The 22,645-nt window shown below is 53.4% G+C and overlaps 1 protein-coding gene and 1 long non-coding RNA gene across 4 annotated transcripts in view; both read left to right on the top strand.

Annotated features, from left to right (window-relative positions):
- Positions 1-11,109, top strand: part of RIMKLB (ribosomal modification protein rimK like family member B) — a 45,121-nt gene extending 34,012 nt beyond the window's left edge. For 2 of the 3 annotated variants that reach the window (XM_029054287.2, XM_029054288.2), the window contains 4 exons: positions 4,161-4,391; positions 5,135-5,221; positions 7,680-7,883; positions 10,348-11,109. In XM_029054287.2, the coding sequence (XP_028910120.1) occupies positions 4,161-4,391; positions 5,135-5,221; positions 7,680-7,883; positions 10,348-10,865 (1,040 nt within the window). In that variant the 3' untranslated portion in view covers positions 10,866-11,109. Of the gene's footprint in view, positions 1-799; positions 941-2,456; positions 2,609-4,160; positions 4,392-5,134; positions 5,222-7,679; positions 7,884-10,347 lie in introns of those variants that run through there. The other variant, XM_029054290.1, reaches the window with a different exon arrangement.
- A 9,232-nt stretch (positions 11,110-20,341) lies between these two features.
- LOC103165335 lies at positions 20,342-22,176 on the top strand. Its single transcript, XR_003755862.2, has 4 exons — positions 20,342-20,379; positions 20,773-20,855; positions 21,030-21,235; positions 21,978-22,176. It is a non-coding gene; the product is annotated as an uncharacterized LOC103165335 (long non-coding RNA).
- The last annotated feature ends 469 nt before the right edge of the window (positions 22,177-22,645 follow it).

The raw sequence follows: 22,645 nt of genomic DNA, 5'->3' as shown, positions 1-22,645 counted from the left end.
CTACAACTGAGTGTGTTCCTCCAGAGTGCTGCTGGGGCTGAAAGGACCCCCCTCTTTGGGGGATATTTGGCAAAGCTGGGAGGTAGCAGGTTGATGGAAATGTCAGCCTGGGGATGTAAAAGCTTTCCAGAATGCAAGATCATCGGTCCCTCTAGCCCCACTGACCCCTTGGCCCTTCCAGCTCTCCCAGGCCCCTAGCCCCTTCTGGTTCTCAATCCTGGAAGTGTCTTTCTTCCTCTCTCCCTCTCCTCTGCAGTTGGTCGTTGCCGGGAAACTGCAGCTAATTTTTGTGTCTTGCGTCGACAGCAGTGCCTCGAGTGATATAGCAACCAAGCTGCCGTGGGCAGCTCTCTGGTTTGCTGTTTCGCCTGACATTGAAAGGTTCTGGGCGTGTTTGGGAGAAGAGAGCTTGTCTGGACTGGTGCAGTGTTCCAGCTTAGCAGCTCAAAGCAGATATGAAGGGGTCAGCTGCTCTTCTTTTTTCCTTTCCTTCCTGCTTGATCTGTGCTGGTGGTGTTGGATGGATCCAGGGGTGCTCCTTTCAGCTCTCTCCATGCTGCTTCTGCTCCTGATCTGGGGAGGCTTAACTCCAGCCTCCAGGCAGGTTTCAGCAGGCCTAAATTAAGGTCGTGATCCTCAAGATCAAACTGCCCTCTGCAGAATGCACCTGCCCAAGAGGGTGGTACCCGTCGTCTTAGCGTCTGCAGCAGACCTGTCGGCTGAGGAGACGTGCCCGGAGGCCAGGCCTGCCCGACGATCCAGGACGTGGCCGGTGGATGTTTCCGGTGAACTGTGCGTTCGTGCTGCCTTTGGGGTCAGGGGCTCGGCCCCTTCGGGGACCTGATGGTGGTATCTCTGGATTTCACCTTAGAATCTTGACCAGGATGTCTCAAGCCAAGCCACAGATTGCACATTGGCCTCGATGCTGTCACAGAGTCAGGTCCTCTTTTCTGGGGCACTGCCCCACCCTTGGGACCCAGCCTGCCGGAGGGGTGGTTGGGTGGGAGAGGGCGGTTCAAGGCAGAGCGAGGTCCCCTGCCCTGCTCTTCCTGGCAGATGAGTTTGTATCGGGTACAGTGTGGCAGTGCTCCCTGGGAATGATGCCAACTGAGGGGAACGGTTCTCTCTCCTCTCTCTCCTGCTTTGGGTGTTCCCATCCTAAGCTCCAAGCGCTTAGTACAGTGCTCTGCACATAGTAAGCGCTCAATAAATACTATTGAATGAATGAATTGTGGAGAGGAGTGAGGAGAGGAATCGGTTCTGTAGACTCTCTGGCTTCCTCTCCGTTCCTAAACGATGAAATTTGTCTGTGGGGAATAGGGTGGTACGGGAAGCAGAACGTTTGAAAAAGGAGAGAAGAGTGTGAAGAGATTATGATTGATGAGGAAGACCAGAACTGTGGTTGAGCATTTTTGTGTTAAGGCTTGCCATATCCATGTTTACCCCATCTCTCTTGCTCCCCAGGGCTCCCGTCCCACTGAGCCCTTTCCCTCTTGTTCCTCCAGTCTTCATTTCCTCTGTCCAGCTGCCTTGTTAAAGATAGCCATTCTGCCAGTTTCTACCAGGGAGCAGAGCCTGAAGCTCTGGAGAAATCACCTTCCCAATCAGCAGCTGAGAAGCTGTCCTGCCCACTGGGCCAATTGAGCAATGAGAACCTGTGCCCCTGCGATTGTCCGCTCCCCACTCCGGAGAGCCCGGAGAGGGCTGTGGTGTGGTGAGGGTTCCTAATCTCTCAGCCAATGGAGAGGCCACCAGAGCTGCCGAGTTCTGTTGCCAAACAAATCACCAGTGGAGGTGCTTCTGCTAAGGGATCGGCTGAGTGTTCATTTTTTTCAATTGAGTCGCATCCTTTAGATTAGGCTTGTTTGTCAGCTACTAGTTTGTTTAAAAGCCAGAGCTGTGGGAACCAGAATTCCTCAGGATGAAAGATAGGGAGGTGGGTGCGAAACCATCTTCCCCGAGCCGCTTCAAGAAGTGGCTTAGGCGCATGACCCACAGGGCTCTTCCCCGGGCCAGTGAGCAGCATCAGGGAAGGCGGCCCGGGAAGACCCAGCTGAGCCCTCCACGGCACCCGGCACCTGCCCGAGGCTGCAGGAAATCTGGTTTTAGGAGCGTTTGCACTCAGATGGGAGTTGGCGTTTTCAGGAATTTGCGACCTTCAATACCTCTGTGCAGGTAACCCCACCGTGGAGGCTGATGCTGCAGCTTTGATTTCAAAGTGTTTCTGTTCTCTGACTGGGTTGTTACCTCAAGGAAATGAAACCTGCCCTCTTCTCTAAGTCTAGCCGGGCTGCACCAACTCAGAAGGTTGGCATCTCTCAAGCTGGTGGGACTGTTCCAGTTGGGACACCTTACTTAAACTAGGAGGGAAGCCATGCTGAAGCCAGAGCCCCTGTGATTGCTCAGAGGTTGGTGTGGCTGCCTTGGTCAGATGGTTCAATCTCTGTGTCCTCCAGGTTTCTCCCTGGAAAATCAGAATATTGGGGTCCACCTTTTCCTTCCCAGGGATGTGGCCGTGGTAAAGTTGATAGTAGACGACAACTGGAGAAATGTTTCAGGAAGATAAACTAGATGGGAAACTCTCTGAATTCAGGAGAAGGGGTCTTGGGTAAGTAATAATGATAGGCTGCTGTGATGAAGGGCCTGAAACCTGTTCTCTCACCTACTTAGACTGTGAATCCCAGTCCCTGATTAGTTTGTATCTACCCCAGTGCTCAGTACAGTGCCGGGCACATAATAAACACTTAACAAGTACCATTAACATTAACCTTTACTAAATAAGTTAAAAACAACAACAAAAAAAGGAAACGTGATGACACTGAGGCTTAGTAAAAGAAAAAAGAACAGCATTGATCTTGACGATTAGGGGGACACTCAATACATTGATTAAGCGTATTAAAGAACTGGAGTCTTCTGTGTTGGCCTTGGTTCAAATGATAATGCTTATGGATACTTGCTGGAGAGTCAGGTTTTTTGTGTGGGTTTTTTTTTGGATGTCTCAGTAGGGACTAATCATGGTCTACTTAGTTTCTGCTTTGCTGAGGTGTAAAGATCAGGTGAACCTGAGAAATTAAAAAAATATTTAAGTTTTGTCCATGCTGTTTTATCACCTCTGCCAGTTTGCTGTGGCCCATGCTCCAGCTGAAACTTGTTGAGAGTGTGAGGGGCACTGTGCCAACCACTAGCCCGATTACCAATCCCTTTGCACAGGTTCTCCTTCCTGAGGTCTCGGGACCGAGGTCGTCCATTCTTCCTGACGGAAGACTCCATCATCCTCTTCCCATCCTCGTCACCATCACTGCCATGACTGCTGGCCCCAGAGCTATATATAGGTTCATGGAGCTGGAAGCACCTGTCCTCAGGCCAGCTGGACTCAAACAAGGAGAGGCTGGATCTCTTCTGGTCCCTTCTAGCCCCACGATGGTCAACTAGGCCTCCTCAAATGAGTAGATGTCAGAGCCGTTCTCCCCGACCCCCTGAAGAGGAAATTCTCTCTCTGAAGCCACCCTGTTTATCAAGTACCTACTTGGGTAGGGGTAGCTAAAATAAAGGCAAAAGACCCAATCGGGGCCCTCAAGGGAGTTGCCATCTCCCCGAGGAGAATCAAGTGGACAAATCCTCCTCTGATAAGTTCTTCTGTGATTATGTAGTCTTCACTGCCAGGAAATATGTATCTTATCCACCTTTTGCTGCAATGCAAATCTTGTTCTCTCAGTTACCATGCGCGCAGTGCAGTGTCAAACCTGCACCTCCTTACTGTCGAGGTCCGCCAGTCCAGCCCCACCCCCTTTCAGCCCATGGCTTTCCTGCCCCCCTCCACCACCTCCCAACCCCCACACCTCTCTGACCCCATCGCCCTGCACCAGCCCCATCACTAGCACTTAGCACCGGGCTGTGGCCCATAGGACGCCTTAGTGAACACCATTCCTCTTGGCTAATTGTCACCCCTTCCTGCCAGCAGCAGTAGTTTTGAGGAGCAGCCTTGGGTGATGGAATCTGGTCCCCTCAGAACTCCAGCCAGTGCCAACTGAAGCTTCGCTCCAGGTCTGCCCAAAGCTCGCTTTCACGGACCGGGGGCTTCGCTCCGTACTGTGCTCCCCCTTTGGGTCTGTGGAGCCCTTGGAGCTAACGGGCTTCACTCTCTCGCCTTTGCGTCCCAGGACTCCGGATCAACGGGGAGCTGGTCACTGCCTACCCCCAAGTGGTGGTTGTGCGGGTACCGACCCCCTGGGTACAGAGCGACAGCGACATCACCGTCCTCCGCCATCTGGAGAAGATGGGATGCCGGCTGATGAACCGGCCCCAGGCCATCCTGAACTGCGTCAATAAGTTCTGGACCTTCCAGGAGCTAGCCGGCCATGGCGTGCCTCTGCCAGACACCTTCTCTTACGGTGAGCCCAGCGGCAGGATGGATCGTGGTAGGGCCTGGAAAGGGCGAGCTTGGGCTGACATTCCAAAAACCTCTCCGGACCCAGAGGCTGTAGTTTGCCCCCGGTGGCCTCTTGCCCGTCTGCTTGCCCCGGTTTCTTTGGAAGGAGGAACCCTGGCTGACTCCACAGTCCTGGCTGCTCTGGATAACTAGTGGGTCGCGAGCGGGCAGGGAGCGAGGGCTAGGGGGAGGAGGGCAGGGCTGTAGGCAGCTGGAAATTCTTGAGAGTTCAAGGGGTGAGGAGAGGAGATCAGAGAGGTGGAGATTTGTAGGTTGGGAAGGAAAGGGTGTCTGACAGTAAACTAGAGGGTTAAGGGGATCAAATCCTTTTTACTGAGAACTGAGTGTCTCAGGGCTCAAACAACCAGTGATATTTATTATGGGCTTACCACGTAGAGCCTGTACGAACCACTTGGGAAAGTGAAATGCAACGGAGTTGGTAGATGAGATCCTTGCCCACAAGGAGCTTACATTGCCACGGTGGGAGACGGACATTAAAATCCATTGTCTTCAGAAGCCCCCGAGGCAGGTTAGAGCACTTGGTATTTAGAGCCTGCTGGCCCCCCCCCCCCCCTTCATTTGAATCCTATTCTGCTGCCTATGAAAGATGCAGGGGAGGAGGAACAAGCGTTTAGGCATTCTATGCTCTGAATTCCATTGAGTGCCCCATCTATGCTCCTGCTTCTTTATCTTTTCTGAATACAGGTGGCCATGAGAATTTTGCAAAGATGATTGATGAAGCTGAAGTGTTGGAGTTCCCGATGGTGGTGAAGAATACACGGGGCCACCGAGGTGGGTGCCAGGTGTGGTTGGCCCGTTTACCCCCGAGACGAGGCCGACGTGGGAGGCGGGAGCAAGAGAAGGAGAGTACCAGGAAGTGGTCGGCGAGAGTGCTACTGGGACTCACAGTGCTCTCTCACTTGGGTGTAATCTTATAGATTATCATTATTATGTATTCTTATTGTTATTGTATCTTTTAAGAGCTTACAATATGTCAAGCACTGTTCTAAGTGCTGGGATAGATGCAAGTTAGTCAGGTCAGATTCAGTCCCTTTCCCACATAGGACTCTAGAGCCCTAGACCCCTCTAGACTATAAGCTCTTTATGGGCAAGGATTGTCTCTCTTTATTGCTGTATTACACTTTCCAAGCGCTTAGTTCAGTGCTCTGCACAGTAAGCACTCAATAAATACGATTGAATGAATGAAAGGGCTCGCAGTCTAAGCAATAGGGAGAACAAGCACTGAATCCCATTTTACAGATGTGGAAACTAAGGCCCATAGAAATTAAGTAACTTGCCCAAGGTCACCCAGTGGACAACTGGCAGAGCCGGGAGTAGAATCCAGTTTCCCTGACTCCCAGGTCCATGCTCTTCCCACTTGACCACGCTGCTTCTATAGATGCTGAGTCCCAGGTGGGTGAGCTTCCCACCCTCCCAGAACCGGGTCTAGTTACTTGGGCCCATGTGGTTATCTTGGCTTGTTGATCAGGTCATCTATTATTCTTTGGTATTTTGCTGTCTCTGTCTGTGGTCTGTTTCCCCTCTGTGTGGCACAAGGGCCTCTTTGAACTGTTTACTTTGTAATTATCCCAGGGCCCTCATCCATTCTCATCTGTGGTCAAACGGATGCCCCAAAATGAGGTCTGTCCCTCAGAGGAGAGGAGGTGATTTAACCTGGGACCCCCTCTGAGAGAAACAGACCGACTGTAGTCGAGGCCGTATTCATCGAGCACCTCCTGGGTGCAACACGCTCCAAGAAGCATTCGGAAAAGTACAACAGCAGCCCGAGACATTGCCTACCTACAAGGAGCTTACACTTGAACAGGGTAGACTAACCAACTAATATTACAGAAAGAGAGATCAGAAAAAAATCACTGACTGTATAATTGTGTGTTTACACACAAGTGCTGAGGAAAAGTAGAAATAAATACATAAGAGCTACAGATAGTATTAACTCAGGTGAGTGTACAGAGCTCCGGGCTCACAATCTAAGTGAGAGGGAGAATATGTCCCCATTTGGAAGATGAGGAAACTGAAGCACAGTGAAGTGACTTGCCCAAGGTTACCCAGCAGGCAAGGGCAGAGCCAGGATTAGAACCCTGGTCCTCTGACTCCCAGGCCCAGGCTCTTCCCACTAGGCCAACCTGCCTCTTCTAGAAGGGCCCATTGAGCTGTTGTGATTTGGAGTGTGAGGAATTAATCAGAAAAAACTTGTTGAGGGAGATGGGATCTAGAAGGGTCATGAAAGTTGGGAGCGGAGGGGATCTGTCAGATTTGTGCAAGGGAGCCACATAAGCCAGGAGACAGAGACTGGAAGAGAGAGAAGCGGGTACGGTCAGCAGATAACCTTAGGAAGATTAAAGAGAGCGAGCTGGAGAGGAGCGAGTGAAGAGAACTGAGGTTTAAGATCGGGAGAGTTGCTGGAGAACCCTGAAGCCAGCTGTGTGGAGTGTTTGCCCGATGTTGAGGAAAATCAGAAGCCCCTGCAGGGTTTCGAGGAGAGAGGGGGTGTTCGCTGAGCAGCACTTCAAAAAGATGATCCATGGAGCAGGGTGAAGTCTAGAGTGGCACGTGGAGAGTTTTGGAGGCAAGGGGATCAGCGAGGTCGTTGATATGGTAGTGCAGTAGTTCACAGTAATACGGGGAAATTCCCAGAGCTGTAGGGTGGAGAGGAAGGAGCAGAACTGGAAAATGTGGCCGGAGGGCCGGAGGAGGGAGCAGGATTTATCAGTAGATTGAAGGTGAGACTTGAGAGAGGATGATGCCGAGATGGTGGGTGTCTGGGGCTGGAAGGGTGTGTGTGGTAGAGGGTGGGGGGGGTGTGTTGACTGATGGGAAAATTAGGAAGAGGGGTGGGTTTAGGAGGAAAGATGAGTAGTTCAATTTTAGATATGTTAAGTTTGAGACCTGGCAGGGCATCCAAATAGTGCTGTCTGGAGGCAGGAGATGTAGGATTGTAGCTAAAGAGAGAGGTTGGGGCTGGAGGGTTAAATTTGGAGGCCCTCTTCATGGTGGGGCTGGGCCTCATTTGGACATAAAGGAAGGAATCCATGGTCTGGCTGGAAAGGACCCCCTCTGACACCAAGAGGTGGGAACCAGGAGAGAGGACAGACTGTCCACCGCGTTGGGGAGAGCTCAGAAATCGGCCCTGGATCATTCCAGATGGCGTCACCTGCAAGTGGCTAATAAAGAGTTGATGGAGTTAACTCTGCCCAGGACGGAAACTCTTACATCTTCTTTCCTGCCTCAGGCAAAGCGGTCTTCCTGGCTCGGGACAAGCACCACCTGGCTGACTTGAGCCACCTGATTCGCCACGAGGCTCCTTACCTGTTCCAGAAGTATGTGAAGGAGTCCCACGGGCGAGACGTGCGGGTCATTGTGGTTGGCGGCCGTGTGGTGGGCACCATGCTACGCTGCTCGACGGACGGGAGGATGCAGAGCAACTGCTCCCTCGGTAGGAACCGGGCAACAGGCCTGGCCCTGCCCATGCCGGGGAAAGCGGCCAGTGGGGTTCCCTTCCTTCCCTACTCGGGGACCTGCTGGCGTGAGGAGACTCTGGCCTCCCCCAAATAGCATTCAGGCTACTTAATTTGTCAACCTGGAATACCGTCTGTACTCACAGGTGCATGGTCTTCCCAAGCCGAATGCCCCCGGGTGTCCTATTAATCAAGCAAGTCGGGAAGCAGCAGGGCCTCCTGCCTCTCTCTTGAGACCCCCCGCCCCCCCGGCCCCTTTGTGGGCAACAGCAGAGCAACAAGGGCCATATGGAGGCTCAGTTTGTCAGACCAGGAGAGGCCTGAGCTTGCAATTCCAGCCAGGGGCTGGACCTACTCCAGGGCCTCAGTTGGAACATGCTGGGGTTGGTGGGGGTTGAGGGGGGTGCGGAGACACCCGCCATCAGCTTCCACCCTGCAGAATTTCAAGCAGAAAGGGTAGGTAGGCTAGCTGGCCCACCCCAACTTTTGGATTTGGAAAAGAATCCAAATCCATTCCTCAGCGCCGGCCAGCTAGGGCCGAGGTCTTCATAGGGACTGGGAGGTGGCTGGGGTCTCTGCAGCAGCAGCCAGGGCTGAGCGTGAGTAGGGGTTGGCACTCTGGGGCTGTGGCAGTTGGGCGGGGTGGAGGCCAGTGGACCATCAGCCCCACAGTAGGGGAAGAAGGAGTCGCTTGTGTCTGGCACCGGTACCCACGGAGGTCAGGAGGTGAGGCAGTGATGGGGCCCTCCTCCTTTGATATCTTTCATTTCTTCTTCCAGCCCTCTTTCTCTCTCCTTTTTGCTCCTTCTCCTCCCTCTTCCATTCCTCCCTATTTTCTCTCTTCCTCCCTTGTTCCCCTCCACTTCTTCCTTCCCATTCACTCAAAGCCCTTCCCCATCCTCAGAATGAAAAAAGGATGCCCAGTAAAATCGCACATTCGTTCATTCATTCAATTGTATTCATTGAGCGCTTACTTTGTGCAGAGCACTGTACTAAGTGCTTAGCGAGGCCCCTGGTGCCATATTAGTTTCTCCGTCTGGTGTCACGTTTCTCGTGAAACCTCGACTCTAAGAGTGGTAATTTCATTTGTCACTGTCAAGTGCCAGGTTGGCGTTAAAGGAGCTACGTTCTCTGCAGCCCAAGCTTTGGCTCCACCAGGGCTGTTCAAATAGGGCTCGAAGTGGGCTCGGAGCCACTGAAGGGTTTCGAAGGAGTGCTTCTGCGCTTACAGGTCATTTCTCAATAAGGCTTTCTTTCTCGTATCTTCCTGACGGGTACCTGCAACCACCTTGGATTCTTGAAAGCAGTAGAGTAGTTGGACAAATCAAGGTATTTCGGGGTGACTTCTCACTCTGAGGAAACATTGCTGAACTGGCCCCTTGGGCTTCTCGTCTTCATGTGGGGCTCTTTAATCCCCAACTCTTCCATCCCGCCTCCTCTGCCCCAATCCGTCAGCTTCCTCTTGCTTCGGGGGCAGTTGAATTTCAGTTGATGCATCACCCTCTTGATTCTCTGCATTCTTATACTGGTGCTGGGAGAACGAATGAATTTGTGATTGCCAGTTGCCTAAGGATTTTTGTCAGGAGGAGCAGAGCAGAGGCAAGTGTTAATCATATTTCGTTTCCAGGGGTGATGGGAACTGAAAGCCCACTAGTTCAGATCTCAATGTGACCCAGGGACCAGACTGGTGCTGTCCTCAAGCCCCTGGACCACAGTTATGCCAGAGGAGCAGTGACCAGCCTAGATCAAGGAATTAGTTTCTTCTGGGACAGATGACATTCAAGGAAGAGACTTGTGGGAGTTGGGTCAGCACTGTGGAAGTTTGCTTGGCCTCTATTTCTTTGAGCCTCTTTGCTCAGGCTTCCAATAAACATTCCAGTGAGTAGGAAGAGTTCTTTTGAAAGCAGCCCGCCCCCAAGGAGCCTTAGCATCCGCCGATGGCCACGAGACATTCCCTCCTTCTTCCCCCCCATAGCATCCGCCGATGGCCACGAGACATTCCCTCCTTCTTCCCCCCAAGGGGTCAAGTCAGGCAGCAACAGGCTGCCAGAACCAGGACCGGGTATCCAATCTGTGCTGCCAGCGGCGGGACTGGAGGTTTTATTCCTAGGAGCGCGGCCCAATCTCGAGCCCAGCAGCCTGGAGAGTGGGCGCCAGAGGCTTCCTCTGCACGGGGGGTGGACGAGGAGCAGAAGAGAGGTGCAGGAGTTCTAGGTCTCAGCGTTGCCTCGGAGCAGAACGGGATCCAGCCGAGGGGCCGCGTCCAGTGCCCGTCCCGAGGAGTCTTGGTGACCTGGGAGTAGCCGGGGCGGGGACCCGCCGCCCCCCCCCGGGCCGGGTTTGGTCTGTGGCCTCCCAGCGAAGGGAAACAGCAGATGTTGGAACCGGGGCGGGTTGTTCCCCCTAGGGCCCACCCCCCTCTGACCGTTCCCTTGTTCCCAGGTGGCGTGGGCATGATGTGCTCCCTGAGCGAGCAGGGGAAGCAGCTGGCCGTCCAGGTGTCGAACATCCTGGGCATGGACGTGTGCGGCATCGACCTGCTGATGAAGGACGACGGCTCTTTCTGCGTCTGCGAAGCCAACGCAAACGTAGGTTTCATCGCCTTCGATAAGGCTTGTGGTCTAGACGTAGCTGGGATCATAGCGGATTATGCCGCCTCCCTCCTGCCCCCCGGCCGGCTGACCCGGCGCATGTCGCTGTTGTCCGTCGTGTCCACGGCCAGCGAGACCAGCGAGCCGGAGCTGGGGCCCCCGGCCGGCGCCGCTGTCGACAACATGAGCGCCAGTTCCAGCTCTGTCGACAGCGACCCGGAGAGCACCGAGCGGGAGCCGCTCCCCCAGCTCCCCCAACTGCCCCAGCACCCCCAGCTCCCCCAGCTCCCCCAGCTCCCCCAGCTCCCCGGGGCTCTGTTCAACATGAACCAGCTGCTAGCCAATGAAATCAAACTTCTGGTGGAGTGACTCCGCCTACTGGCCAATGAGATCAAACTCCTGGTGGAGTGGCTCCGCCTGCTAGCCAATGAAATCAAAGTCCTGGTGGAGTGGCTCTGCCAGGAAGCCCTTACCCCTCAACCCCTCCCCTGGAAATCTTTCCTTTCTTTTTTCTTCTTCTTTGAAGCCGACTTGCGATGCTGTTTCTGGAAGCCCCTCTAGGAGTGGGTGGGTGGCCAGAGGAGCCAGATATGGCCAGATTAGAGGCGGTGGGATGGGGGCGGGGGGCGGGGGGGGTGGGGAGGCGGGAGGGGAGAGGGGAGATAGAGGAGGAGAAAGGCTTCCGGTTCACAGTCACCACTGCCCGTCATCACCAGACCACTCCAAACAGGCCAGGGAATTGGATTGATTAGATTGCCGGGCCACAGAGAGCGGCAGAGGGTCTCCTGGCTCAAGCGCACCCTCGCCGCCGGCTTCTCAGGCTCGCCCTCGGCCTCCGAAGGCTGGGCCTCAGGGCCCGAGGAGGAACCCGACTCCTTGCGCCCGAGTCTCCGCCAAGTTGGAGCGCGGGCCCCGAGCCGCCGCTCCTCTCGTCAGCGGGTGGCAGGGCCGGTGGTGGGGATGGCGCATAGAGACACCTACCCATCTCCCAAGCCCGCGACTTCTGCCACTGAAGTATTAGCCCGCTGTCCGGGCCGGTAACTGTTCGCGCAGCTCTGGGGGAATTGGCGATTTGGGGGGTCGCTTCCGGTTTTATCGTTGGGAGGGAGCGTGAAGTGCCCCCGGTATGTGAGAAGGTTCCTCCTCGTCGTGGCAGAAGGGGCATGTTTGCATGAAGGAAGGGAGATGAACGGCGTGCGATGTCTGCTGAACAAAGTAACGTTTAATCCAGTTTGGAAAAAATTTACACTAGTTTAAGCATATGTGCATTGATTGACTTGTATCTGTTAGTGTTTTAGTATTTTGGGAAGGTATATGCTCTGTTAATGTTGCAGTTTTGGGGGGGTTTTTTTGATACTCGGTAGTCCAAACTTCCCTGCTCTAAGCCTGCATCTCTTAACAGTGGCCAAAGTGGAGAGGAAATGCCACCTTTTGGATTTCAAAGCAGCGACTGAAAGCCTTTCTCTCCAGCGCTCTCTTTTTAAAGGGCCTTTTTGTTTTTGCCCTTGGGAGGTGGTTGGCCCTTTGGAGGCAAGGAAAGTAGTTGGGGAGAAACGAGGTTGTTTCTGAGCCCTTGAGTGCAGGGCTGGATGAGTTCCCAGGCCAGTGTGACGTGCTGCGTTTTCCATCTTTCCAACCACGTGAAAGATGTACTTTTTTTTTTTTTTAATTTGTCGTTAGCTGAACTCAACCGGGCAGTAGTAAGAGCCCGGAGGTTGATGGGGCTTATAGAAACACTGCGTGAGTTGCTTTATGGAGGAGAATTGTCCAGAAAGAGAAGCCCCCGCCGATGTTCCGAGTGAGGGATCGGTGCTTCCATGATCCCGGCGTGTGGGTGTGAGGCTGGCCCCCCCTTGGGCGCGTGTGCGAGTGTCTTAGATTTTGTCTTTCTCTGTTGGTTTTTGGCTGTTTGGGCTGTTGTTTCGTTTCAAGGGCCGCTTGCTTTTCCTCAGTCATCCTGTTTGCATTTTCTCCTCCTGCTCGGATGGTTTTGGGGAAAAGAGAGAGAGAGGAACCAAGACGGCAGTAGCGGGGGACCCTTTATGACCTTTTATCAACCCTCCAACTCTTCCCTCCCTTTTGTTTCCCTGTCCGGCCCCAGCCCAGGCCCCGATTCCCTCACACACTAAGCCAGATGCCATCTGAGCCTTTGACAGCAAATGGGCAGAACCATCCCGGGGGAAGGAGAGTTTGCAAGGAGGCTGAGCCGGAAGGGAAAGAGGCTGCTGAGCTCAGCAGGATTCTAAATAGCATCAAGAAGCTTCTCCCTTCTGGTGCTCTGCATTTTTTTCCTCACGTTCCTCCTCCCCTCTCAACTGCTGTTTTACCTTCACACGGACGTTGAAGACCATCTCCTGGAAACTACATGGAGAGACTTCCAGAGGCAATAAAAACGGAACAGTATATTAACCTGCTTTAAACGGAGGTTTGATCGTGCTTATTTGTACAGTTTTGTTTTGGGTTTTTTTTTTTTCCATCTTAAAAGGAATGTAATAAAAATGGATTTCTTTTGGTAGAATTAAATAATATTCAAATGAAGTGCAAGGTTGATTGTTGGCCAATAGGGTAGTCACACTCACCTCTGGGGAAGGGATCCAGCTGTCTCTGACCCGGGCCAGGGCCCGACTTCACCACAGAGATTTCTTAGGAGAAAAGGTTCCCGACGAATCAAGCCTCCGGTGTTCTCCTCACATCCCGAAATGGGCCGGTGCGGCAGGTTGGGTGCTGTTCCATGCTCCCCCCTGAAATTCCCCGCCCGGGTCCCTCCTGGGACCCTCTCTCCTCTGGTGGCCTTCTGTCAGAGGGAAAGAACCGGCTTCCTCCCCTGCTCGGTTTGGTGGGCAGAGGTCGGGAACAAAAAGCGCACGTGAGCTCAGCCTCCCACCCCCTGCACCGCTGGGCCCTCCGGAGAAAGGTTTCGGCGGCCCCGCCGCTGACGGCACAGTCACCCTGTGGATTTTTTTTCTACTCTGCTGCACAAAATGACATTTTCTCTCTGCCCTCGGCTTGAGGTCTTGAAGTTTGGGTTTGGAGTGGGGAGGGACGGCGGGCGGGTGGGCGGGCCGGCTGTGGCGGGCCGAGTGAACAGGTTGAGAGCCGCTTCCCTGATGTGGAGGGCCAGGGGAGGGTCATCTGCGATCCCTCCACTGTCCTTTCCCTCTGGCATTCCCATCTCTGCCGCCAGAGAATCCCACCGCCCTGAAGCGGAACCCGGCGGACTGGGGCCCAGCTCAGACTGAGAAGGGCAGTTCCTCTGTGACCCTGGATCTTGGGTTGTGTGCCCTCCTCTGAAAAAGGCTGTAAACTGGATACCCACAGTTTCAGGTGAAAATGAACCTTGGGCTAGGGGCTGTTTGGCTTCTCCTGTACAAGCTCCTTGCTGTTTGGGGGTGGGAACGTGACTGTTGATGTGTTCGATTGTATGTCGTCGGGTCAAATTTCGGATTGCTTGAACAGCATTGTATATGATCAAACGTGTGTTTTTTTCACTGTAGTTTTAAAATAAGCCTTTTTTGGAGCTGTGATTTTTCATGTCCCGTTGGGGGGAGAGGTTGGAGAGACGTGTGCGTGCGTGCGCGCACACACACACACACACAAACACACACGGACTATTCTACCTTTCCCCCCCTTTTTTGGGGGGGTTGGGGGTGCGCCTTCAAGCTGTTTGGTCATTCCTGGTGGATATTCCCCCACTCACCTTTGACACCTCTGCTCGTGTGCTACCTGCTCAGGAAACCAGCTTTGGAACATTGGCGATTATTTGAAACAAAAACTTGACTAAGGGACATGCTTTCCTCAAACCCTCCACCGGACTCTCTCCGAAGGCATCAGGCGAAATCAGTGACTCTCCCAAGCAGTTCTCATTCTCTTTCTGGAAGGAACAAAAAAGAAAGAAAGAAAGAAAGAAAGTGGTCTTATGGGGCTGGGAGGTGGGGAGGTTGCTGCTTGCCTCTCCTGCTTGGTGAAGGTTCACGGGCTCTGTGGGGAGATGCGAACTCTGATCCTTAAGGCTTACGTAGGTGCTGCTCAGACAGGTAACTTTGGGCTACTTCCTCTCGTTTCCTCCTCTGACAGTTGATTTTCATCGCTCTCGTGGTCTCTCACGGAATGGATCGCAGGATCTAGAGGGAGGTTCACTGCTTTTTTTGTTTTTTTCTGAATAAATGATTGCATTTAAAGTACCCTAGGTGCCTTCGAAGCTTGAGGGTTTGGAGTCTCAGTGGTAGACAAAGATCTGCTGTTGGAGTCTCCTTGCTCTCTTCCAGATTTGAGTTGAGTTTTTTGGATTTAATTTTTGGTCATGGGTGGGTGGCATTTTTTCTTTCTTTTTCTCCAGTGTCCTGGTCCTGGTGCTGGGTGGGCATCTACATTTTGCGCTGTCTTTTTGAATCAACAAGACTCGTTTGATTTTTTAAATTGCTTTGTTAGTGCTGTTCTGTGTTCCTTTTTAAAGAAACATTCTAACTGTCTGTACTGTTACTGTTCTTTGCCAGACTTCTCAGGAGCCAAAAAAAAAAAAAACCCAGAGAAAAACCTTCCCTCCTTCCCCCTTCCTGATGATGATTGAGAAGTTTTGAGAACTTGCGGGGTCCATGCCCTTCTAAACTCCCCTCCCCCTAATAACGCAGCTCGTGTAAGGGTAAATGCCGCAGTCTGGACCCGGGCAGATCTCCGGCCTGTTGGCAGGTAATTTGACTCTTTATGTTCTCTGATGGTCACAAGCCTATGGGCTAATGTGTGTCTTTCTCTTTTCCTCTGTTCCCTCCTACCCTGACCCTTTCGTGTTTGAAACCCACCCCTATTAAAAACTGCATTAAGCATGAGTAGAAAATCTCTCTTCAGTTTGGGTGGACTTTTGGGTTGGTTGGGGTCAGCCCTGTCCGGGGAGCCCTTGAAGCATGTCCTGGAGTACACGGTCACTCTGCCAGTCCTCTGTGGCCGCTTAAGGGCCGGGATGCTTGAGGGGAGGTTGGGTGTGTGTGTGTTTGGGGGGGTGGGTGCAGGAGGAGGACTTTGGGGGTTGCTTGTTTCTTCCATTGCGCTATTCTGGCTTCAGCTTTTTCAGGGGTTGGTGTTCCAGGTACACAGTGAGCTCACAGTGTAAAGGCCTCAATTGGGAGTCGACAGGTATGGAAAAGTAGAATTCTGAAAACATTAAATTAGGAATTAGATTCAATGGCCAAACTCTCTCGTCAAGAGTATTTAACTGCTCCCTAGAACTCCCATTTCTGTGGCAGCATTGTGAAGCAGAGTAGGGAGGTTAGGGGAGGGAATAAAGGTAGAAAAGAGCTCTCCTCTGTTCTTTACAGTCAGTGTTACTCCAACCTTTTCCTTCATAGTCAGCATCCGCATGGCACTAGGTTGAAAAAAGTGTTCTCCGACCATTTCTCCGACTTCCCAGCCTCCTGGAGAGGATGACAGATGAGAAATATTGCGACCAAACTAAGCGGTTGGGCCAAGAGGTCGCTGCAGCTTGCCGAGAGAAAGAGAGATTCACCCCCAGAATAGCCTGCCGCTTGTTGCCCTGGTCCTTCCTTCTCGTTCTCTCCTCCCTGCCCGTCCCTCCTTCTCACCTGCTGCCCGGCCTCTCCCCCCTTTCTTTCCCTTCCTCCTTGCCTTTTTCGCTCTCTCCCTTTTTTCCTCCCCATCCTCCCACCTCCTCCTCTCCACCTTTCCCAACGTCCCATGGCTCCAGCTGTGATGGGAAATGGGTGATGATGTTATCGACAATGCTGCCCACCCTCCTGCCCTTTTGGCTCGGGTGACTCAAGGCCCACCCCGGACCATGGCTCCTCAGTGTGGCCATTCTCCTGTTGGGCTTTGGGCAGGCCAGTTGGAGTCCAGCCTTCTGCTCTCCTTATGCACTCCCTGAATCCACTGCAAGTGGAGCAAGGCACCCTCTTCTCTTGGGGCTTCAGCTCCTTCTTCCCAACTAGAGTTGCTCTCTCCTTCCTAAGAGCGCGGAGGTGGAATCAGTCAACCATCGTCAGTGTTATTTATTGAGTGCTTAGTGTGTGCAGATCACTGTGAAGCGCTTGGCCGAGGACAGTATAACAGAGTAGGTGGGCCTGTTGTTGTGTCCACCTGTGATTGGATTCCTCCCCCAGGGGACAGTTCCTCTTAAGGCTGCGTTCAGAGTGTCGTGGCTTCCCTGGTAGCTGTGGGCAGCAGCACCGTTCAAGTGAGGGTATGAAATGGGTGGATGTGCCACTTTGCAGAGAGGTTGAGGGAGCCCTTACTCCATGAGAGAGAGAGAGAGTATGTGTGTGTGTGCGTATACGTGCGCCAGTCATTTACATGAGGAGGACACAACCATGCTTCCGAGCAGACTCCTCCTCTCAATGGACATGACCCAGAATGGGAGCCTGGTGCCATCCTGGAGATGGGTTTGGTAGAGTATGTTGGTGTGTATGTATCTGTGTGTCTGCGTGTGTATTTGGGTATGTCTCTGCTTATGTGTGTGTTGGCGGGGCAGGAGAAGAGGAGAAATTATCCTTGTTTCAGATTTATCAGACAGACCTTCGGGTCCAGCTACCCCGGGCACTGCAGGCTACTCAGGAGCCACCATGAGAACCACAGAGCCATGATGTCACCATTTCTCCTTCTCCCACTGCGGGGGAGGGAGCGAGGAGTAAAGTAGAAGCCACACAGCCTCCACATCCCCTTCCCCCAGTGACAAGAATTTCAGTTCTGTGGCCAGGATAGTGATTTAAGTGTTTTTTGTTGGAAAAATTACTTTCTTAAACATTAGGGGGCAGGAAAGAGCAAAAACAAAAAAAATCATGCTTTACCATCATCACAAGTTAATTTGTGATGTGTGACCTGGGTATCTGTGAAATTCCTACTATGTGTCAAGCACTGTACTAAGCACTGGGGTAGATACAAGATAATCCGGTCCCTCATGGGGCACACGGTCTAAGTAGGAGGGAAAACCGGTATGAATCCCCATTTTGCCGAGGAGGGAACTGAGGCACAGAGAAGTGAAGCGATTTACCCAAGGTCACACAGCAGGCTAGGAGTGGAGCTGGGATTAGAATCCAGGTCCTCTGACTCCCCCAGGCCCTGGATCTTTCCATTAGTTCACACTTATTCTCAATAGCGACCAGGTTGGTCCTGGACACTCTTCACTGATGAAAGCTGATGCCTCCGGGAGGCCCTGAAGGTGAGAGCAGGGTGGGAGGAGCCATAGGTCAGGGGAAGTGAGCTGAACAGCGCTTTGCTAGTCCTGCTGTTCTCCCATTCTCCTCCCCTCCCTTCCCTTCCCTTCCCTTCCACCTTTCCTCTCCGGGACTTCTTGTCCCTCCTGGATGGGGGTCCCGGTATGTGTGTATGGGTGTGGGTGTGCAAGTGTGTGCATGCATGCATGTACCCATCTGTGTGGGTGCCCTTATGCCTGAATATGGGGCTGTGCCGGTGCGTTCGTGTGCATGTCTGTACGATGCAAGAAAATGAGCATTAAGCATCTTGCCCAGTATTTGTGTGGTTGCCCTTTGAAGTTATTTTCAGCCATTTGCCAAATACTCCCTAAATGGCTACTGAAATTTCTATTTGGTATTCAAATGTTGTCTATTGTAAGATCAGTTAGTGTGTGCTTCAATATATTTAAATTGTTTGGCAACACCAGGGCATTGTCAACTTAAATAGGTCAAAACTCCCATCTAGGGCACTTAAAGAATTAAAAAATCAGTCTATTCCAGGTTCCTTTAAGTGGCTTGTGAATATGAATTTTACAAGATTTTTGGCCTTAGAATCTTAGTGACAGATGAAGAAGCATCTGTCCCCAAACTGCGTCATGGGGTGGGCAGGGAATTGGGCAACACAGGGAAAGCTCACCTGGCAGGGGAGCGGGGGTCATCCGCTCGGGCCCGTGGGCAGCTGGGGTGCTGCCCCTGCCACAACTGACTTGGGGTTTGTCCTGGAAGTTAGGGTTGCTGTAACTGGGCTAGCTGGGAGGCGAGGGGTGGTTCGGGCAGGATGGGGGGTGGAGGGGACGCTGCCTCGTGGGTTGCCACGCACAGGTGTCATCTCGTGGGTGATGCCAGAATTGAACAGGAACCTCTTCTGTATACCCTTCTGCTGCAGCAGAATAATAAACTGGTAGGTGGCGGCGACGGTGGCCAGAGAAGGGATTTTTCAGACCTGAGGCTGGGACCTGACAAACCTGGCGAGGAGGAGAGAGGAACTGCAAGTTGACAGGAGGCAGCCAGGCGGGCAGGAGGCTGGAGAGAAAGTGACCCCGTCGGCATTTGACCCCTGGACGGTGAGTGTGCTTCCCCGGCATTTGGCATGCCCGATCTGGGCGGGGTCCTGCGATCGGAACCTGGGTTCTTGAGGCCCAACGGACCGAAAAGGTAGAAAGGGGGTCTGAAAAGGAAGGGATCGCCCAGCCCAGAGATGAGAAAGCTGAAAGGGGGCTTGGTGCCTACCCTGAGGAATCTGAGAGTTTTCGAGAGAAGCTTACCCTGGTTCTCTGTGTCCAGTTGAGACTGCGCAAGAGGAAAGGGGCCCCGATTCCAGTGGGAGAGGTTTGGGTTGGATAGAAAGAAGAATGTCCTGACCGTCGTGAGCGTCCGGAAATGGGCTACCAAAGCGGATCATGGAGTCATCGTCACAGCTCGAAGAGAAATGCCTCTAGAGAGCTGTCTCCACTCTAGGATTCTAGGATCCTCCTAAATTTTGAGCTCTTTCTCTCTTTGTGGCCGCTTGGATGCCAAGGCCATTTTGGGTTTCCCTGGTGCCACCTCCCATACAGAGGCTCAGAGCTCCCCAAGAGGTCGCGATCAGAGGATCCTGGCCAGACAGGCCCCAGCCTTCACTAGGTGGGATGGAGATTAGAGGTCCTGGCCAGACAGTATCCAGCCTTCCCTGGATGAGGTGGAGAGAGCTGTCACCGTCTCTCCGGGGAACCCTGGCCGGAGGGTCCCAGCCTGGGAGCCTGGTGCTTCCCTGGGCTGGGGGATGGCGGGATGTGGGTCTGGGGTGTCTGTGCGTGTGTGCATACATGTCTGCCTATGTTTGAGTGACCACATCTTGGTGTGGTTGTGTGCGGACCACTTCACAAAATGTGCTCGTGGGTCCCGCAGTTAATAGGAAAAAGATCACAGGGTGTGGCACGGGGGTCTGTCCTGTCCCGTCTGCCCTTTCCATCTGTCCCATCCCTCCTGTTGCCTCTCCCTTCTGTAGCAATTGTCCCACCTCTCCCAGAACCAAGGCCGGGACCAGTGGCCCAGGCCCAACCGGGAGCCAAGTTTCAACCTCCGCCGACCCCCCCAGCCATCTCTGCTGCATCCCAGGGGCGAGTTGGGCCCATGCCAGGGTGAGGTGGGTGATTCAGGTGGTTCCCCCTCTTTGGCCCTCCCCCTCTCCCCCCCCCGGGTGGGGCTGAGGGTCCAGCTCCAGGCTCTTCACCCCACGTGCTATCAGTATCTGGGCCCGCAGGCAGAAAGGAATGCTCTTGTTTTCTCTCTCACCAACTTTACGTGTGTGTATGTATTCAGTAAACGTGAACAGGCTGTCCTTGGACTTAGAGTACCAAATGATCCCGAAAACCACATCTTAAGTCAAAAAGTAAGTCAGAAACAATTTTCCAAGAGGAATGATGTTAGAAAATGATGTTGGATTGATTCCCAAACCGAGGTCGGACACCTTATTTTCAGCAAATGACCCAGAGCGGAGAAGAGTAAATGTAGCTGCATTAATGTATTCCTGTTGAGTCAGAGGATCCACGGTAGGGTTGCCTTAGGGAGAACAGATATTTCATTCCCATTTTACAGATGAGGAAACTGAGGCACAGAGAAGTGAAATGACTTGCCCAAGGTCGCACTACGGGCCAGTAGTGGAGCCGGGATTAGAACCTTCAGGTTCAAAGGTGGCACTGCTGATGGTGAGATTTTCAGGGTGAGGGGTAAGACCAGTGTGTTTCCCTGCTACACATGGAAAGATTGCTGTGCTGTTGCATTTGCTGCCCCACGGTGCCTGGCACTGTTTTCTCGTTTCCCTCTCAGTGTCTGGACTACAGTGTTCGCACAGCAGGGCCTTGACCCTGAGCCATGCCCAACAGTGAACAAGACCCAGAGGAAGATTTTGTTCCCTTGCTGACATCTGGGAGAGATGGGGATGAGAGGAGGATATGAGGACAATGGGCTCCAATAGCTTCATCTACCCCTGCCCTCCTCCCTCCCCGCCTCCAAATTGAAGTATGGATTAGTCGGGAACAAAGAAAGGCATTTACATTGCGCTGAGGGCATTGATTCCCATTCTCCTTTGTTCTTTTCAGAAACTCCTTCTTTTGTGCAGATTTTCATCCTGAGGAAGGTTGAGAAACACCCAAACAGGAAAGGGGGCAGTGCAGGAAATGAGGTCAGTTGATTTCACTAGGGCTTTACAGTGTGTGCCCTCCATCCCCGAGGGAGAGAGTTCTCACCTCACTCGTAAACCAAGCACTTGGCGGTTTTGAGTTGCGGGGCCACATGGGCCATGTGTCAAAGTCACCTGCCTCCTAAAGTGCCCTTTCTGTCTCAACTCTCGAGGCAGCCTGCCGGCGGTTCTGCGAGACTCCGAAGTTCGCCCTTTTCCGAAGGTCACCTGGCTGCCAGAGGCAACCCCCCCCCCCCGGGTTGGGGCAGAAAGGCAGAGCCGGCAAGACCGAGGCGTGACCCACTTCCATCGGAAGGCCGAGGAAAACACCCGTCTGAGAGACCGGCCACGCCGGATGGCCGGGGAATCTCGGACGATGCCCGGTGGGTTCTCAAGGAAGGGAGAACCGGAAGCTGACACCGCGGAGCTTCCGGGACCCACGTCCCTGGCCTGGCCCCTTCCGTTCTTTGTGCCCGCACCAGGGCCTTGTCAGTGAACATCGCTGTGGCCCTGGGCTTGGGACCCGAGCGTTTTCTCTTCCCCAGCACCTTTGTGGGTAGCTGTACCCTGCATCGGTTTCTCTCTTGCACCTCCCAGATTCTCCTACAGCAGATTGAGCTTTTAATAAGAAAATGGTCAACGTGCTTGGTGGCAACTTCATTCTTGGATCTCCGATTTTTATCCAGTGGCTAAGGCGATTCTAAATCAAATGATGAACGTGCAGTGAATATGAGACCTCCACGAATGCCAGATAGCCTCCAAACTTGCCCCGTATCCACGGACCACCTCCACTCCCTATCCATCCATCTCTCCGAAGAAGGCCCGCTGCCCTGCCCTCATGCTTTGCCATAGGTCTCTTGGGCCAGCTAAACTGTGGCTCCACCCGTTCTTCCCACAGTCGAGGGAACTGCCGCGGCCCTTGCCATCCTCCCGTGCTCCCGCCCCGGACCATGCCCGGGTACCGGCCTCCTGCCCCAGCCCACGTCCCACTGCCAACCTCCCGCCCGTCCGGTGGGGAAATGAGTCCATCAGGGTCCTACCTGGGCCCCTATCACAATTCTTGCTTCTACTTCTTAATGCACCTTTCTATGCTCACATGGAGTCTAATTTGAGCTGGGGTTTTAGTTTTTTTTCAGGTTTTCACGAGTGGCAAGCGGTCGACTTCCTTGGCCTTCCTCGTCCCTGGCACTGACGACGACAGAGTGACCAGACCAGCCCGAGGTTGAGGACGTGGAGCGGGAGAAACAGACAGAAAATGAGAGAGGTCCATAGACCTATGAGCTGTAACCCTGAATGGTAAAATAAAGCTAGCGTGTGGACTACATTCTGAGTGTGTCGGGCACGATGGGGTGATTCAGAAGCCACCACCCAGGCCTCCCCTCGGCTTCGTGCTCCTGTCCCAGCTACACACCCGAGGCAGAGGGACCCCACCCAACCCTGAGCTACTGTGGGGCTACCGTTAGGTCTGGGGCAATGCCACAGGAGCCCTGCCTGTTTGGCCCTCTCTCCACTCTGCCCTCTCCCTGGCTCCCCCACCTCCACTGCCACTTCCACTCCGGCCTTGCCACTTGGTTGGGTCTGGATCCTCCCACCTCCTCTCCGGATCCCCCCACCTCCGCTCCGGCCCCACCCCTCAGCGTGTTGGAATCCCCCCCACCTCTGCGCTGGCCCTCCCCTTCAATATCCAGGGATTCCCCCCCCCGCCTGCTCTCGTTCTCCCCTCCTCAGTAAATCTGGATCTCCCGCAGCTTCTTCTCCCATCCCTCCCAGACTCAGTGGGTCTGGGTCTACTT

This window comes from Ornithorhynchus anatinus, chromosome X4, assembly GCF_004115215.2.
Source record: "Ornithorhynchus anatinus isolate Pmale09 chromosome X4, mOrnAna1.pri.v4, whole genome shotgun sequence".
Lineage (NCBI taxonomy): Eukaryota > Metazoa > Chordata > Mammalia > Monotremata > Ornithorhynchidae > Ornithorhynchus > Ornithorhynchus anatinus.
Note: the sequence above shows the minus strand (reverse complement) of the source record. Positions and strands in the feature narration are given on the sequence as shown.